The sequence below is a fragment of the Zingiber officinale genome, chromosome 9B, assembly GCF_018446385.1.
Source record: "Zingiber officinale cultivar Zhangliang chromosome 9B, Zo_v1.1, whole genome shotgun sequence".
Lineage (NCBI taxonomy): Eukaryota > Viridiplantae > Streptophyta > Magnoliopsida > Zingiberales > Zingiberaceae > Zingiber > Zingiber officinale.
In genome coordinates this window covers 59,588,197-59,605,616 of record NC_056003.1, presented here as the reverse complement: position 1 = coordinate 59,605,616, position 17,420 = coordinate 59,588,197, and the positions used below count along the sequence as shown (strand labels likewise).

The window sequence follows — 17,420 nt, the reverse complement described above, 5'->3', positions numbered from 1 at the left end:
AACCCTCGTAATCATGAGGTGTCAGAATATGTCTAGTTTCAAAATATGTCGAGTAATGGAATATGTACAACTATCCTTCGAGGAAGGTTCCATTTTATGCACATGAATCATCTTTTGTAACCCTTGTATTAATGAGGTGGCTGAGAATGCAAGATGCTAGAATATGCCAAGTAACGCCAGGTAATGGAAGCTGCATGAACACCCTTACAGGAAGGTTTCGTTTTCTATATATGCCTTGGTGGCGGAATTTTCTCTGTCAAGTAGTTATTATTCTCTGACAATGTTGTTTCTTAGAGGCAGCTCGATCGGCCTAGTGGCCTTAAGTCTAATTGGCTCTTTGGCCAACTAGCCATATGTTGGGAGTTGTATTATAGAATCAAGGAATTGAGACCCATGTGTCCAACCTTTGTAGGAGTTAATCGGATTTATTCTGTGCATATTAGCACTAAGTGGGGGCGCTGAGGCCCTTAAGTCCAACTGGCACTTTAGGCCGATGGACCGTATACTGAGAGTTGCATTGTAAGAATAGGGAGCTAAGTCCCTTAAGTCCAATCGGATATGAGGACGACCGATCATATGTTAAGGGATTTGCCCATAAGATATAAGGAGCTGCATCTCGTGACCCCGATCAAGTTAAAGTCTGACCAAGTTTGTATTGGGGGCCTCATTTCTGAGAGGTGGTTCATCCAGATATGTGCACCCTTACTTTGACCGCTATCTCACCTTGACTTTGACTATCACATCCGGATATGTGCACCCTTACGCCTGTAGCGATTCCGGGCGCCCGGAACGTGATTCTATCCAGATCACGTTTGACCGCGATCCGTTGTGAAGGGGATAAAATTTTATCCCCCTCAAGGCGCCTGGAGCCCTTCCAGGCACCCCGACCAAGGCTTTATATACAACCTTGGTCCAGAAGCTTAACAACAACAAGCAATTTGAGTTTCAATACTTGTGCGCTTCACTTTGTTAGTTTAGATTCATCTTTTGTTCTTTCATTGCTGTAAGAGACTTCTCCGTTTGAAGGAGATATTTAGTATGATTTATTTCCTTGGATTAACAACCTCCTTGGTTGTAACCAAGTAAAATCTGTGAGCCTCGTCTTTTAGTTTATTTCTTTATTTCATTTTATGCAAGTGTTCTTTTAAGTCTGAAAAGGGTTTATTTTTTTTAATTATACAGGGCTATTCAACCCCCCTTTTAGCCGGCCAACGGATCCCAACAAGTGGTATCAGAGCTAGGATGCTTTAGGAGGACTAGCCGCCGATCGAAGCACCGAATCAATGGTCGGACCGAGCATATACCCATCAAAGTTCGAAGGGAAATTCGTTAGTTGGAAAAAGTGAATGCAAGTATTTTTTTTAAAACTGACTTTGAATTACTTTTAATAATGAAGTTCGGTTTTGTAGAACCCGAGGGTAAGAAAGAATACCAGTGGACGAAGAAGGAGCAGGCCGACTACGTGGCAAATGGAAAAGCATAATTCCATCTGCTGAGCATCCTTCCGCCACAAGAAGTCAACCGAATTGGCACCTACAACTCAGCAAAGGAGTTTTGGGAGAAGTTCCTTGAGCTACACGAAGGGACGTCCGAAGCCAAGCTCGCGAGACGAGACTTACTTTGCAACCAACTCACCAACCTGCGATTTGAAGAAGATGAAACGATTGCACACCTTCACTCGAGAATTAAGGAGCTCATCACCGGACTTTCGATTCTCGGAGAAATGGCAAACAACCGAGATTCGCTAAGGTACGCTCTTAATGCATTCTCTAGGAATACAAAATGGCCATCACTAGTAGATGCCTTCTATATCTCTAAGGACTTAGAATCTATTACCTTAGAAGAATTATTTTTGACATTTGAAGTGCATGAATCGAGATGTGCAGGTACGAAGAAGCTGAAGCACAACATCGCTCTCAAGGTAATAAGAGACGAACATGAGTTAGAATCTTCTCTCGACGACGAGGAAATGGTGATGATGGTAAGACGTTTTAAAAAGTTATATAAATCAAGAAAAACTAACCATCCGCGGGGTAGAAAGAAAAGGACGATTAGATGCTACCATTGCAATGAAGAAGGGCACGTCAAAGACAATTGCCCTAAGTTAAGGAACAAGGACAAGGACAAAGGAAAGAAGCATGTCCAAACGAACAAGTATAAGACACTAAAGGCGACATGGAACGATACATCGTTCGAATCAAAAGTCGAGGCTTTCTCCGAACTTGCATTAATGGCAAGTCATCAAGAAGATAAACATGAAGCAAGCTCGTCTGAAATGAGAATCGATGAAGGAGGAGCTACATCGGAAGCAAGCAGCAGTTCAGGGGGAGCTACGGATAACGAAGTCGATAAGGTAAGTTAGGTACGATCTCTCCCACCTTACAAGTTATTTAACTTTGTGAAATTATTAACCAAAGATTGTTGCAAATTTAAAAAAGAAATTAAAAATTTGAAATTGATTCGAGCAAAATCTTGCCCATTAGAAGAATTTGATAGGATTAAATTGGAAGATGATATTTTGCAAAAAGAAATAAGTAACTTGAAAAATAATGCATGCTCATATAACACAAGTTTCAAAAAATTCAATAGTCTAAATTGGTATTTTAGATATCACAAAGGACAAATTAGAAATATTTCTAAGAAATATATCACTAAGAAATTTCTAATTAATCCAGTTGGAAGAAACCTTTATTAGGTTTCGAAGTCATGTCTTAATTAAAAATTTTAATTGGACTTAGTGCTTTCAGAGAGTACATTCAACATTTAATTTTCTTATGTGGCTTTATCTAGAAGTGGTTGATGATTCAATAATTAAGGTGTAGAGCCTCGACACAGCCTGAAAGCCAAATATTGAAATAAAATATTTAATTGACTTACTGATAAAACAATAAAATTAAAATTAGATAATGCTTTGAATAGTTATTTAATTTTTTTGGAAAATTCTAAATTTTTTCAATGCAAATCTGTTTAACTTAAAAATAAAATTTTCTCATTTGTTTTTAACTTAAAGTTTTTTCAACTTGTGCTTTCCCAAAATGTGTTTTACATGTTGCATAATTTTTTTTAAAAATTTTCTTTTAAAAGTTTTTTTTTTTAAATATCAGATCTACTTTACCAAAATTTCTACTTGTTTAACTGAGAAAATTTTTCATTTTTTTTGGAAATTTTTCAAAAATATTTTTTTGCAAAGTTGTCTAACTTAGAATTTTTTTAATTTAGAAAATTTTCCCTTGAAATTTTTTTGTTATATCAAAATAATTTTTCAAAGTTTTTCAAAATTATTACCCTTAGATTTTTTTGGTACCCCATTTTTGTGTGATAAAAGGGGGAGAATGAAAAGATTAAGTCTATGGGGAGGTAGATTTTCAAATTAAATATTTTAAAAAATTTTGCACTTTATTGTAGAATTTATTGTTTTAACTTTATGTATGTTTACGCTAGCTTAACTTGGGTTGCTCACATAAAAAAAGGGGAGATTGTTGGAACCCCGAGGTTGTTTTGATGTGATCAAACAAATTAAGTTAGGTCCTGTTGGTTTTTGATCCCTATGTCTAAGTGTGCAGGAGCTTAGGAGCATAGGAAGTCGAGCGGAAGACGCGACTAGCGAGAAGAATGATACGGGAAGGGTGGCGACGGGCTCGGTGCATCCGAGGGACGGAAGAGTACACCGATGGACGAGAAAAACGTGCACGACGTTCAAGGAACGAGAAGCCGGAGGGGAAGCCTGCTCGAGGAGAAGGCCAAAATTAGGTTCGGGTGAGCCTTATTTCGGTGGGCTGAAATCACCCAAGCGAGTGGAGCCGGAGTGGAAGACCCGGACCGAGGAGAACAACACCGGAGCAGAGAGCCCGGACCAGTCTGGGCGCCCAGAGTGATTTCATGCGCCCAAGACGTGATTCTATCCAGATTCGTGTTTGACCGTGATCCGTTGTGAAGGAGATAAAATTTTATCCCCCTCCAGGCGCCTGGAGCCCTTCCAGGCGCCCCGACCAAGGCTATATATACAGCCTTGGTCCAGAAGCTTAACAACAACATGCAATTTGAATTCCAACACTTGAGCGCTTCACTTTGTTAGTTTAGCTTCATCTTTTTGTGCTTTCACTGTTGTAAGAGGCTTCTCCGCCTGAAGGAAATACTTAGTGTGATTCATTTTCTTAGATTAACAATCTCCTCGGTTGTAACTAAGTAAAATCTGCGAGCCTCATCTTTTAGTTATTTCTTTATTTCATTTTATGTAAGTGCTCTTTTATGTCCGAAAAGGGTTTATTATTTTTTTTAATATTCCAGGACTATTCAACCCCCTTCTAGCTGGCCAACGAGTCTCAACAAAAGCTACATCCAACTTACAAAGAACTTCATGAACAATGATATAGGATGTTGCGGGCAAACTTGGGTACGAAGTGACAGCCAAGGTCAAGGTGATATGACATCAAAGTCAAGAGGAGGTGACAGCCAGTGTGTTACTCTATGCAGGGTTTTGCTCTTCGCCCAACGCTAAGGCCTTTAGTATGAGAACAACCGACCCATGAGTCGGTCGGACCCAGGAGACCTAGTGCTCCATTCCTGTATTAAGACATGTATTATATATCCTATCATTAGCCGACCGAGTTTAAGGGATATCTGACCTACCACAAAGTTGGTCGGTCTTACGTCTGTTAGGAGTAAGGGGATCCAGCTTCCCGCTCAATATAAATCTCTCAGCATATGACCGGTCGACTCCACTATTAGTCGACCCTATGAGTTTTTTCACATGTCAGTCCTCCTTCATATAGCCAGTCGATAATATATCTAGTCAGATTTATACAGCTCAACATGCCCTTCTTTCATATGTATAGAAGATGAAAGTGTAAAGCAATTCTCCTTAAACTTAGCTGGGCTTCTAGATCTCAATTTCTCAATTCAAAGGCAAGTCTTCAATTATTTGAGCGGCCAACTTAAAGTACCGATAGAATATCCTGAGACTCAGTTCCCTATTTCTCAGAAACAAGTATTCCGGTATATGGTCGATTGGTTATAGAATCGATCAGATCTAGGGGACTCAGCTTCATATTGCTTCTAGAGCATATCTTCAGCATCACCTAGTGCATAACCGAGCGGCTTAAGGGAAGGACGGCTATACAATCAGCCAGTTTAAAGATCCGATAGAGATACATTTAGCAGACAACATGGTCAGAGAATCATAACAGCTTGTCAAAGTAACAATCATTTTTTCAGAGAATATTCCTCTATTATAATATGAGCATTTACTAGAACCTTCTTCGAAGATGATTACACTTCCCATCAGTCGACATATTACGATAGCATATTCCTTCAACCATCTCATTAATGGCGTAAGTTACAAAAGAGGTACACAGATGGGTAACAAAAGATTCCTCGGATGATGATGATACATCTTACAGGTTGTATATCTTCCCTTACTCGCCAACCTCTAACACTCAATATTCTCTGTCATCTCATAATTGCGGAGGTTACGAGAGATCCTATAAAATGGGGTCCTCTCTGTTGGCTAGGTACACACCTTATGATAGTTTTACTTACACATATTTTTTGTTCATCTCTCCCTTTTCTTGCTCAGGTAGTATACTGATTTGAGCGTTAGAGAATTTACGTCAGAGACTCCTCTCTCCTTGATTTTGGTGCTAATGTTTTATCGGTTCTCTTTGGTGTGCGTAGAGAAGAAGAAACTCCTTTTTTCTCTGATTCACGATCTTTTATTAGTCAACAGTATAACCTCTTATCCATTACACCATCTTTCTAATTTTCAAATAAGATCAAATAAAATACAAGAAATCACTATCATAATTGTACTAAAGTACGAGACGACCTATCAATCCTTTCACAATCACTTTATATACAAAAACCTGGAGGGAATTTATGTTATTTTGTCGGTAAATTATCAAATTTTAATCATAAACTTTAACGAGATAAATAAAATGTCAATTTTTTATTTTCATTGAGGTTTTGAATTTTAATAAAAAATAGTTGTCTTCTTTTTAGAATCATGGCGCCAGCACCATGGGCGGGAATCTTTATCTAATATGTGAGCATCCATGTTTGCTGTCTCTCCACTCACGCAGGATCCTGACGGCCTTTTCCGCTTCCCGCCTTAACCATTCCCGCCCTCCCTCCCTCCTATTTAGCGCCCTCGCCTTTTCCCCATTGCCGCCTTCAGCCGTCGAACCCTAATCCATGGCGAAGAGTAAGAGGCAAACGCGACCTGCTCCCCCGGCTCAAGGCGTCTTCACTCGAAGCCGAGCGGAGATCTTTGTCCGCCGTACTCGATCCGGCCTTGTCCGCACCGAACTCGATCGGAGATCTGCGCTGCGCCCGCTTGATCGCTCCTCGGCTGCATATGACGCGGATTCTAGCGCCTTCATCAAGGATCTTCGAGCTAGGAGAATTTTCTCCCCTGCATCCATCTCCGTTGAGGTATCGCCCCAGAAGACAGACGTCATCGTGCCTATATGTCGGGAGAAATTGAAGGATGATGATGGGGAAGTGGGCGAAATTCGTCAGAGAGGTGGCGTAGTTGAGGAGATGCCGGGCAAACCTGACGTCCCTATGGAGGAACCAATGGAGGAAGCTGTGAAGGCGGTGGGACAACCTGATGTGTCTGAGCAAGAACGGATCCAGGAGGCGGTTGAGCAGAAAGATGCACCCGAGGAGGAATCCATTCAGAAAACGCCGCTGGACGATCAGAATTGCATGGAAGTCGAAGCCATGGATGAAAGCAGGCTTGATGTGCTTGTGGAGGAGCTAATCTTGAAAGCTGAGAAGGGGGTGGAGCAACCAGATGTGCCTGAGGTGGATCTGATTCAGTGTTCTCCACCGGATAACCAAAATATCATGGAACTCGAAACTGTGCTAGAGAACAAGGCTGATGGAAATTTGGATCTGGATCTTCTTCCTAAAACCATACCTGATGTGCCAGAGGAGAATATGTTCCAAAAAACTCCGCCGGATCCCCAAAATTCTATGGAAAACAATACTTTGAACAGGAACCGAATAACAGATGTACCACAGGCCGGCTATGGTGGAAAGCTTGAATCAGCCCATCATACTAAAAGCAGACCTGTAAGTTTAGTTTCGCTTTGAATGTTGATTACCCCTTCTTGCAAATATTTCTTGTATCACTTTAGGGCATTTGGCCTCTTCTTAGCAAATAATCATGACTTTTTGTGATAATTTATATGGAAGCAGCATCTATTTTTGGTGAAGGTGGTTTTGAACTTAAGTCCTTCGCAATTAGCGCTAAAGGTCTTTTATCTGCTCAGTGAACTGGTACCTTTACAACGAACCAGTACTTGGTTCTAGTTGTTGATTCGTACTAATTATGCACAGTAGCATCGTGATCACAATAGTTTTTTTATATGATCGTTTCAAAAATCATACTACATCGTTGCTAGTTTGCTACTATTTTGCTATAAGCTATTCATTATGAAACTGACTAGCTAATTGTAATCTATTTTCATGCATCTGCCCAGTTTTCCTGTTCAAAGCTGGTCCGCAATCCAAGTTCTTTCAGTTACAGAAGGCTGCTGCCCTTCCTTATGAATCTTGCAAATGACAATTTAGGTATGACGATGTCTTTTGTCTTTTTTCAAACTCCATATTAGGTAGTACATTCTTTCTTGATCTTTGATCTTTTTTTTTCCCAAAAGATGTCAAAGAAGTCGTTTCTTGCAAGAATTACCCAATGAAAGAAGATAATTTTATGGAAGATCGGAAGTCAGTGCAGAATGGCCAGCTTTTGGTCGCGGGCTTAAAATGTTCTATTCCACTGGAACCAAACGAAACTTCATATAAAATGAAAAACAAAATAAGTGCAAGCCCTGAAAAGCTTCCGGAAACAAATGCTAGTCCTGAAGAGATTTCTCAAAGAAATGATAGACCTGAAAACATTGCTGAAACAAATGCATGTCCTGAAGGAATTCAAGAAACAAATGCTAGACCTGACAAGATTGCTGAAATAAATGCAAGCCTCGAGAAGATAACTGAGACAAATGTAAATCCTGAAGAAAGTCTTCAAAGAAATGCTAGACATGAAAAGCTTGCTGAAACAAATGCAAGCCCTGAGGCAATTGCTGAAACAAGTGCAAGTTCCTTACTCATTCCTTTGGATGGGGTTCTTAATGGATTTGGGGTACCAAGAATCAACTTGGTTGATCAAAGGCGAATGAACGATAATGAGGTTAAATTTGAATCTTTTGTTAATAATTCCATTGTTGAATCGAAGCTTCAGTGCTCTCCATCTTGTTCCCCCCCTGCTGTTCATGAAGCATTATCTAAAGAATTTGCTGGTAATATGCAAGCTCTATCATGCTTGCCAAGAAAACCTAAGTTTGACCAAAGTATGCTGGGTCATGTGTTACAGATTGATAGGAAGTCTCGTCCAGGGATGCTTCCATGGGGATTCCCTCATTCCTTAGAAAGGCATGAACTTGCTCCTAGGAAGGGGATTATGAAAAAACACACGAGAGGCTGCAAGGGCATTTGCTTATGTTTGGATTGTGTTTCATTTAGGATTCATTCAGACAGAGCATTTGACTTCTCTAGAAAACAAATGGAACAGGCAGATGAGATAATATTAGGTCTAATAAAGGAATTAACAGGACTCAGAAATCTAGTTGAGAGGTCTGTTGGTGCTGGGACAAGTGTGCTTCTTCAACTCAATCAGGTAACCTTCTACTCTCTATATATTCTAGAACCAGGACTCTTCTGTTGTGCTCAAATACATGTCTGCTTGTGTTCCTGTGAGCTACATTTTTTATTGGATTTCACAGGACATAAAAAAGAAATGTCAATATCAAAGTAATCATACAATCTTAAACTAATATTGAACTAACATATTATGTTTGCTTTAGTTACAATAACATCAGGTTCTTCAAATTTAGAAATTTCTGGAAGTACAACGAGAAGATGAGCTTCATATCTAGTTTTGTATATTTATCTGCATTAATTCTGTTAAAGTGGAGTAGGAATCTGCATCCTGATTTTATCCAAGAGAATGATAGGAGAGAGGCCATGTTTTTGGCTTGATTGTCCTCATCAAAGTTGGACAAAGTAGGGAAATAATTTTCCAAAGTAGGTTAAGGCTATTCAGATAGTGTGATTGTACAATTTTCCGTAGTACAACATTTGTTTTTTTTTGTTTTTCATCTTCCTCAATTCTTGACATACCCATACAACAATGTTGTTAGATCAGAACGAATGGAAAATTTTTTCCACTCACTTCATATGCTACTCTACCTGGTTGAAGGAATATTTAATCTTCCCAAATTGAAATTTCAAATAAGCCATTTTGTGGATGCTGGTTATCTTTTTAATAAGTTAGACATGTCAGAAATAATTCCCATGGTAACGTTTTTATTCTTTTCACAAAAGGCATCATACTTTCTTTAAAGCATCGAGATAGTTCCCTAAAGTTAGTAATGTCATGCAAGGGGAGTCATACAACCCATCATATGCACTTGCGGTGTGATTTTGAAAATTAGACACATCTATCTCCAATATCCAATATAAGGACATCTAAGGAATTGAATGCACTAAGGGCATCTAAAAATTGAATGCATTGATATATTCTAGTTGATCTTACTCCCATTGTAGGAGTTTGCATTTGGCACTCAGAATTCTTTGTATGGACTACTTGTATCTCTAAAATAAATGACTTCTTAACCTCCTAGTGTCTCACCTCTAGTCGCCTTGCCTCATGTTTTTCTCCATTGGCAATCCTCTTCTAACCATTTAGCTCGTACCTTCAGTACATATTTTTACCCTCTTCCTGAGATGCTGAAGATTATGTTCTTCATTTAACTCATACCTCCCTCATTGATTCTCCATTCTTGAATTTTCCTTCAGATCTTCTTTTTCTTTCATTAACATTGGGAACATTTTCTGTCACTTTAGTCTAAACTTTAATCTGTAGCTTATAATATCAGGCCTCCATATTTACTACTACTGAGTTTTAAACTTTAAAATTCGTGCCCATAGACTCAAACACATACTTCATCACTCAAGGATATTCCAAGCTTTACTCTCCTTGCTTGGCTAATGCCTTCAGTATCTTTTTGACCAATGAACTTGATGCATTGTGGATTGACTTCTTCCCCTCTCTCCATTTAGTCTCTATATTTACCACTTTTCCATAGATTATGCCAATCAGTTTTGATTAGATCATAACAGACAATGGAGTTAGCCAGAATTTTGTTCCTAACTCAGATTGATTTTGGATGATGGGTTAGTGCAGGCTAAAGTTGTAGGAATTTGGTTGGTTGTGACTTGACTTGGGGTATGTTTGCTCAATCAGGATGGGTGAAGCTTAGGGTGGATTTAGTTTGATCCAACTGCAAGTAACTTGTCTGAGGTGAGCCAGATTAAGTTCTTGTGTTTACGGTGGATGTCTTGTGGGACGACGTGTGTTGTGGAGGGGTACATTGTTTCAAAGGGGTTGGGTTTGAAGGAGGTTGGGTGCTTAAAATTGGACAATTGTGAGAAAAGCAATTGAGGTTGTTGGAGATGTCCAAAGTGGAGAATGTTTGTCACCCTATGCTTAGTTGCAAACTAGAGTTCTTCTATTGATGACCTAGCATCCTTCCTGCGACACTCATGCTAAAGTAGTAAAGATCTGTATTCGTTTAGTTCACTTTCAATTCATATGCTATCTATTAATATTTAGCATTTACTCTTGAAATCTGCTCCTAGAAAGTTTCAGTTGCTGTTGTTTTCTTAGTTTTGGAACCATGTATGGATGCTCAAAGTACCATGCTCCGTTACAATTACTAGTGATATAAATTACAATTTGTAGTAATGATTTTATATCAGGAGCTACTGCAAGGAGCCTGTTTGAGGGCCTTAAGAGCAGAAGAGACAGCGAAGAAACGTTGCAAGCAAATGTTTGACGACCTAAGAGGTCACTGCCGAATTCCTGTAAGAGCTCTCGCATACTTGTACTTCCTCACATTGAATCATCAATTGCCTCAATTGATTTGTCGATATCCCTGTAGGGTCCAAGGGTGACATTTGCTGAAAGTGTTGAAGAAAGGACACTTCCACAAGAGAAGCACGAACTAGAGATGATATGGGAGAGGTCAAGTTAAGGTTTTGCTCTTTCTAGTTTATTCATGGTTTTTCTGGATTCTGTAATTAATTATATTTACGTTTAATTTAATATATCGAGGGGTCAGCATCTTCTCTCTATTGAGAAAAGCATAGTCGATCCAAAAATCGTTGGTTCGGTCATCTTCCTATTCCGGTAGTCTTCTAGGAAGATGGTGTAGTTCCTACTGAAGTACGGTTTCTAGCAACATTGGGCTGTTGTTTCTTCAGATTTTGTAGGATAGATGATACTGTATTGTATAACTCATCTTCATTTATTTATCATCTGCTTTGACTTGTGGTTTTGCAAAGTTTCTTCGGCAACTTGCTTTGTTATTTTGATGATTGTTATAAAAGATAAGTTGCTAGTAATTTACCTAGAAGCTGCTTTGATCATGGCCTCGAGCAAAGCCTTATGAGCCTGCGATGCTGAGTCGGTTGCCTGGGAAGCCAAGCACTAGGAGGTTGAGCATTTGGAAGTTGATGAGTGATTGGCAAGTTGAACACTCTTGAAACTGAAGGGGTAGGCACTCGAGAGGCGGAGCACTTGGAAGTTAGGGGGCAATAGGGGGAGGGTCTTGCAAACCAGTCCGTAAAAAGGAGAATTTGTAGCAAAGCTCCGTGCCCAACTAAAATAATTGATCAATGAATTAATTATATTTCTTTTATATGACGATCAGAATTGCATAAGTCTAGACTAAACTAGTTAAAACATTCTAAGTTCCTCTTAGAAGAAATTTCTAATAATTTGAGTATAATGATTGGAAGTTGAAAGCCAAATTCTAGCATACCTAACGATGAATTCCAAAAGGAAATCCAAAATTAGGAAGGGGAGATAGATAATGAAGTTAAGGGGCCAAATCATCTTTGTGGCCGTTCATGGTGCATGCCTAAAAAGTATTGAAAGATTAAATTAGATGAGTTTTTTTTTTGTGAATTCAAATTTTGCATGGACAAGGAAATATAGGTCAAAAAGAGAAATATCTTTTTTTTAGTTGTAGAAAAGAAGTCGTAGAAGAAGAAAAAGGAGACCACATCCAAATCGTAGATTGAGATCGAGAGCAAGGGAGACATCTCTACTAGCGAGATGACAAATTTTGTAAGGAAGATAATGCGGAAAATTAGAAGGTTCGATAAAAAGGATGTAATGATCTTTGAGGACTCAAAGAAGGCAGGTTAAACCAAAGGTAAACTTAAGTCAAAATCTAGTAAGATACTCAAAGCTTCTTGGGATGACTTTTCATCCTTTAGAAGGTGACACAACAAAAACTTTGTCACTTTAGCTAGATCAAAGGAAAAGGTGAGGTCACTCCAAAAGGAACTTAAAGCCCACAAGGAGGAGACCTTATCAACTATCTGCAAGGATCAAGCGGGGAGCTCATTCCAAGTTGAAATTTTTTTGACAAAGATAACTCTTCTTTGATATGATACTTGGGTATCAACGAGCCATCTATAGTAAGGTTGACATTGCTATAAGCCAAAGCAAAAGGAAATTACTTATGTTGTCTTTAATTTGTAGAAATATTTCGTTCATGCCTAAGACCATCACTAGAGGCTTTTCTAGTAGTAAAATTGTTAAAGTTTGGGTGCCCAAGCACTGTTGGATCGGAACACTATAGGATCCAAGGTTTGGTTACCAAAATATTTATTTTTTTATATGAAATGATCATTTTTTTTTTAAAAAAAATATATTTAAAAATGAACAAAATAAAAAAAAAAAGTATGACTAGTATGAAAATTTTATAATAATAATAATAATAATAATAATAATAATAATAATAATAATAATAATAATAATAATAAATCAATTATTATCTATCCAATAGGGGCATTACAAAAAAAAGTATGATTATGCATTGCTACTAGTACTCCACATATTAAAAATTAATGTTATTTTAACACATGTAAAAATATTAATTAAATTTTGGCAAGTTTCAAGGAATATTAATTAATTATGTTTTCTAAAATATTTGAAGTGACTTGGTTGAATAGTAATTTTATAAGACATTTGTTACTTACAAAAGATAGCATCATCTCAGAAAAGTATTTGTATCATGTGATTTTATGTGACATGTTTCCTTGGAAAATTTTCTTATAACTATAACACCAAACCATTTCTTTGCCATCTTTAGAGATATGTCGAAATGATCCCACAGTTGATTGTTATTATGACTATAACTAATGTTAACTAAAGAAGCTCCTATCATTATCTCCTCTATGTGATGCTTATTGTTATATTTTTGATGTGAAAATGGGGAGAAGGTTAGGATAGAGTTTAATATGTTGGTCCTATTAGTAATAGTAGCCTTCAAACTCTACCTGAAGCTTATTCGAGTAGCAGCTTAGGGCACCGAGACAACAACTCATACACTGGGAGAACTTTGTTGATCAAAATACCTTCCAAATATAAGTTATTTTCATTCAAAATAGTGAAATCCATTTCAATATTTTCAAAGGAATATGACTACAACATTGCCCCTTAAATTTCAAATGGAGTCCCATCCTTCTCTCCCTATTTGTTACTTCTTTTCTTTTTTTTAAAAAAATAATTGAAAATATTCAAATAAAGCACACCAACTTAACAAAAATATATTTTGATCCTTTTTATTTGATAGGTATAGCTATTAATCTATCTATTAAACCATTGTGAAGAACTACCCTACAACTATAATGGATACAGAAGTAGGGATGCAAACTAATAGAATTGACCCAAATAGTATTAAAAAAAATTTATATTCAAGTTTGAGCTTGGAAAATATATGTGATGTTTGAACTCATTTTGAAGCTCGAAAATATAAATGATATGACTCAAGCTCGGTTCAAAATGAAATCCGAGATCGAGTTGCTAAAACCTTGATTGAGTAGAATTGAATTACAACTTGAAATAACTTAAATTTGAATTCGGTTTGAGTTATTTGAACCTTAATTTGGGCATATTTACATTAAAATTATGAAAAAAATAAATAAAATTTGATTTGAGTTTATCTTACGTGCAACTCATGAACAATCAAATAAAATATCATGAGTTTGAATTTGACTCAAAAAAATTATCGAATATGTTTGAGTTCGACTCAAATTCAATAATGTTGAATATGAATCAAATATTTTTTGAACCGGTTCAAAAAGCTCGTGAACAAGTTTAATTCATTTGCACCCTTTACAAAAGTAACAATAGATTATTGGTATTATTCTAATGAATTGCAAAAATTAGGGGCAATCTTATAACTATTGTGGGAATTGAACAAGCCTCCATTCAACTACTAGCTAGTTGGTGTCAAGGCGGTGAATTTGATACGACAAAGGCATATGAATTCCATGGCTCTAAAGGAAGCAAAAATCCTTATATGAAAGACATCAAGCTCCCAAGTAGTTCCCAAACATGCATTAATAGTTTAATACTATGGCTGGGTGTAAACGACTACTTGCTTACGAAAAACATGATCTGGTTATGGAAATGGATGGCCCATGCACACTATATGGAAAGAAATTGAAAACTCTAGCAAATTGTAAAGATTGGATAGTGATTAGAAAACATACGACGACATTGAGTTGGATAGAGCTAAATCTTATAGCTGTTGTAGGAACTAAACAAGCCTCCATTCAACTACTATCTAGTTGGTGTCCAGGCGATGAATTTGTTACGACAAAGGCATATGAATTCTATAGGTCTAAAGCTAGCAAAAATCCTTGTATGAAAGACATGGAGCCCCCAACTAGTTCCCAAGCATACATTCATACTATGGCTGAGTGCCTCCACGTGCTAACACAGTTGGTATTTGTATATGTTGTTGACTCAATAGGTCATGGGGTTGATTCTCAACGTGTGCGAAATACATCGCAGGTCACCTGGCCCTCTATACAAAGGGTCACTTTGTTGGATAGAACTCTCCGTAATTTACCTCCCTTTTAGATCACATAAGGTAGTCTTGGAGGGCACATAGAGTGAGGGTTATTACCTTTTGCCCCAATACTATGGCTGAGTGTAAAAGACTAGTTGCTTGCTAAAAGCATGATTTGGTTTGTGGAAAAGGATGGTCAATGCATATTGTATGGAAATAAATTGAAAACTCTAGTGAACTATAAAAGATTGGATGGTAATTAGAAAACATACAATGGCATTGAAAAGTGTATCTTTGTGATTCTTATCTTTTGCTCGTGTGATCAAGTCATATCTTAATATTTAGTATTATATAACATAATAGGTTTAACCACTATATTAGACTCTTTTATTTGATTGGTATAACATATGATCTATCTAAATCATTATGGTGGATCACCCTCCAACAACAATGGATATAGATGAAGACTACACTTTACATCATAGAAGTACCAATAGATTATTGGTACTTTTCTATAGATTATTGGTACTTTTCTAACGAATTGCAAAACTTAGAGACAATCCTATAGTTATTGTGGGAAGCGAACAAGCCCCCATTCAACTCCTAGCTAACAATTAGGGACAATCTTATAGTTGACTGAACAAACCCCCATTCAACCACTAGTTAGCTTGTGTCAAGACGGTGAATTTGATACGACAAAGGCATATGAATTCTATGGCCTAAAGGTAGCAAAAATCGTTGTATAAAAGACATGGAGCCCCCAACTAGTTCCCAAGTACACATTCATATGGCTGGGTGTAAAAGACTAGTTACTTATTAAAAACTTGATTTTATTTGCGGAAACGGATGGTCAATGTGCACTGTATCGAAAGAAATCGAAAACTCTAGTTCTAAAAGATTGAATAGTGATTAAAAGACATACGACACAGTGAAAAATTCTCTCAAATGGTTGAAAGATGAAGTGCAAGGTACATCATGGCAAAACAAAGCTAAAAGGATAGCATTGGCTTATTAAATATGGCATGCACGCAATGAAATTATCTTTGAAACTGGCCCCATAGGTTGACATAGTTGGTAATTACATATATTGTTGTTCCAGTAAATCTTGGGGTCAATTCTCAATGAGTGCAAAATACTTTATTGGGGTCATGCAAAGGCTGTTGTGCTAGGGTAAAATATCTCTCATGATTTATCTATCTATATTTAATCGAGAGGCCAATGATACTGGATCAATTGGAATGAGCATTGTTATCTTTTTCTCCATTACATCAAAGCAAAACATCATACATAATATAAAAACGTAGATGTATAAAATTTTATTTTTAATAATACCCCAAAAGTTTATTTGACTCACATCAAGCGGGTCTTTTCCTTTTCCTTTTCCTTTTCCTTTTCCTTTTGTGATAAGCAAAAGGTGTTGTTAAGGCTCTTTACTCTGAATGATGGAAATGAGAGGGAGAAAAATTCGAAGGAGAAAAAAATCCCTAAGGAAAGATAAAAGAAAAAGTTGCGTTGAGAAGGGAGTAGGAAGTAGGGTTGTAAATAAGCTCTGTCGAGTTAAGTTTTGAGATGTTTAAGTTTATTTGATAAGGTAATTAAGCCAAGCTAAGTTGAATATAAAATGAACTAAACCATTGAAATGATTGTTGAAGCTTGACTTGGTTTATTTTTTATGAGCTTGAGATTAGTTTATTTAGATGTTATTAAGTTCTTAATTCAAGATTGTTTGAAACTTTTAATTATTTGATTGATTATTGAGCTTAATAATTCAAATTTGTTAGTCCATTTTAAGCATATCAATTAGAGTTTTATTTATGAACATTATTCATGAATATTATTCATGAATGCTATTCATAAATATTGTTCACGAACATTGTTCATGAATATTGTTCATGAACATTAATGAGTTGAACACATATGTGTTCAAACTTTTGTATTTAGTTTAACGAGTTGTTCAAGCTTGTTTATTTAATCGATGTTGTGTGTATTGAACAAACATAAATAAACGCTTACTAAGTTGAATACTAAATTTGTTCACGAACATTTAATTCATTTACAACTCTAATAGGAAAGGAAAAGAAAACAAAAAAAAAAAAAGACCATGGGCCACCGCGCGAGGCACCCCCACGAGGTCGTCGCACGAGGCAACTCCATGAGATCACCTCAAGGGATTGCCATCCATGATCGTGTGAGGCCGCCCTCCACCATGAGGCCAATTGCAAATGGGAGAAAGTAGTCGTGAATGTGAGAAATTAGGCTTGCAATTTGTCGGAAGAAAATTGCTTTCCATCCAATTTGAACAAAAAAAAATTAATCAAAAAATGATCCAAGGATGAACTTATGAATCAATCGGTCTATTAGGTAAATAAAAGAAATGAAAATAATTCATCCTTTTTTGCAGAGTACATAAGGAAAAAATAATTTCGAAGACGAGCGAATCATCTTTTGCCACATAAGGAAAAAAAATTTTCCACCGTGGAAATCTTT

At 37.1% G+C, this 17,420-nt stretch overlaps 1 protein-coding gene across 1 annotated transcript; it reads left to right on the top strand.

Annotated features, from left to right (window-relative positions):
* Positions 1 to 6,162: 6,162 nt before the first annotated feature.
* Positions 6,163 to 11,217, top strand: LOC122022527. The gene is made up of 5 exons (XM_042580551.1): positions 6,163 to 7,074; positions 7,485 to 7,575; positions 7,662 to 8,677; positions 10,822 to 10,926; positions 11,004 to 11,217. The coding sequence occupies exons 1-5, from the start codon at positions 6,190 to 6,192 to the stop codon at positions 11,094 to 11,096; spliced, it is 2,190 nt and encodes a 729-aa protein (XP_042436485.1). The 5' UTR covers positions 6,163 to 6,189; the 3' UTR covers positions 11,097 to 11,217.
* The last annotated feature ends 6,203 nt before the right edge of the window (positions 11,218 to 17,420 follow it).

Excerpts from the sequence above, each read along its gene's own strand:
- LOC122022527 (XM_042580551.1), top strand. The coding sequence starts at position 6,190 with ATGGCGAAGAGTAAGAGGCAAACGCGACCTGCTCCCCCGGCTCAAGGC. Across the intron at positions 7,075-7,484 it reads ATCATACTAAAAGCAGACCT|TTTTCCTGTTCAAAGCTGGT; the intron begins GTAAGTTTAGTT and ends GCATCTGCCCAG. Across the intron at positions 8,678-10,821 it reads TGCTTCTTCAACTCAATCAG|GAGCTACTGCAAGGAGCCTG; the intron begins GTAACCTTCTAC and ends ATTTTATATCAG.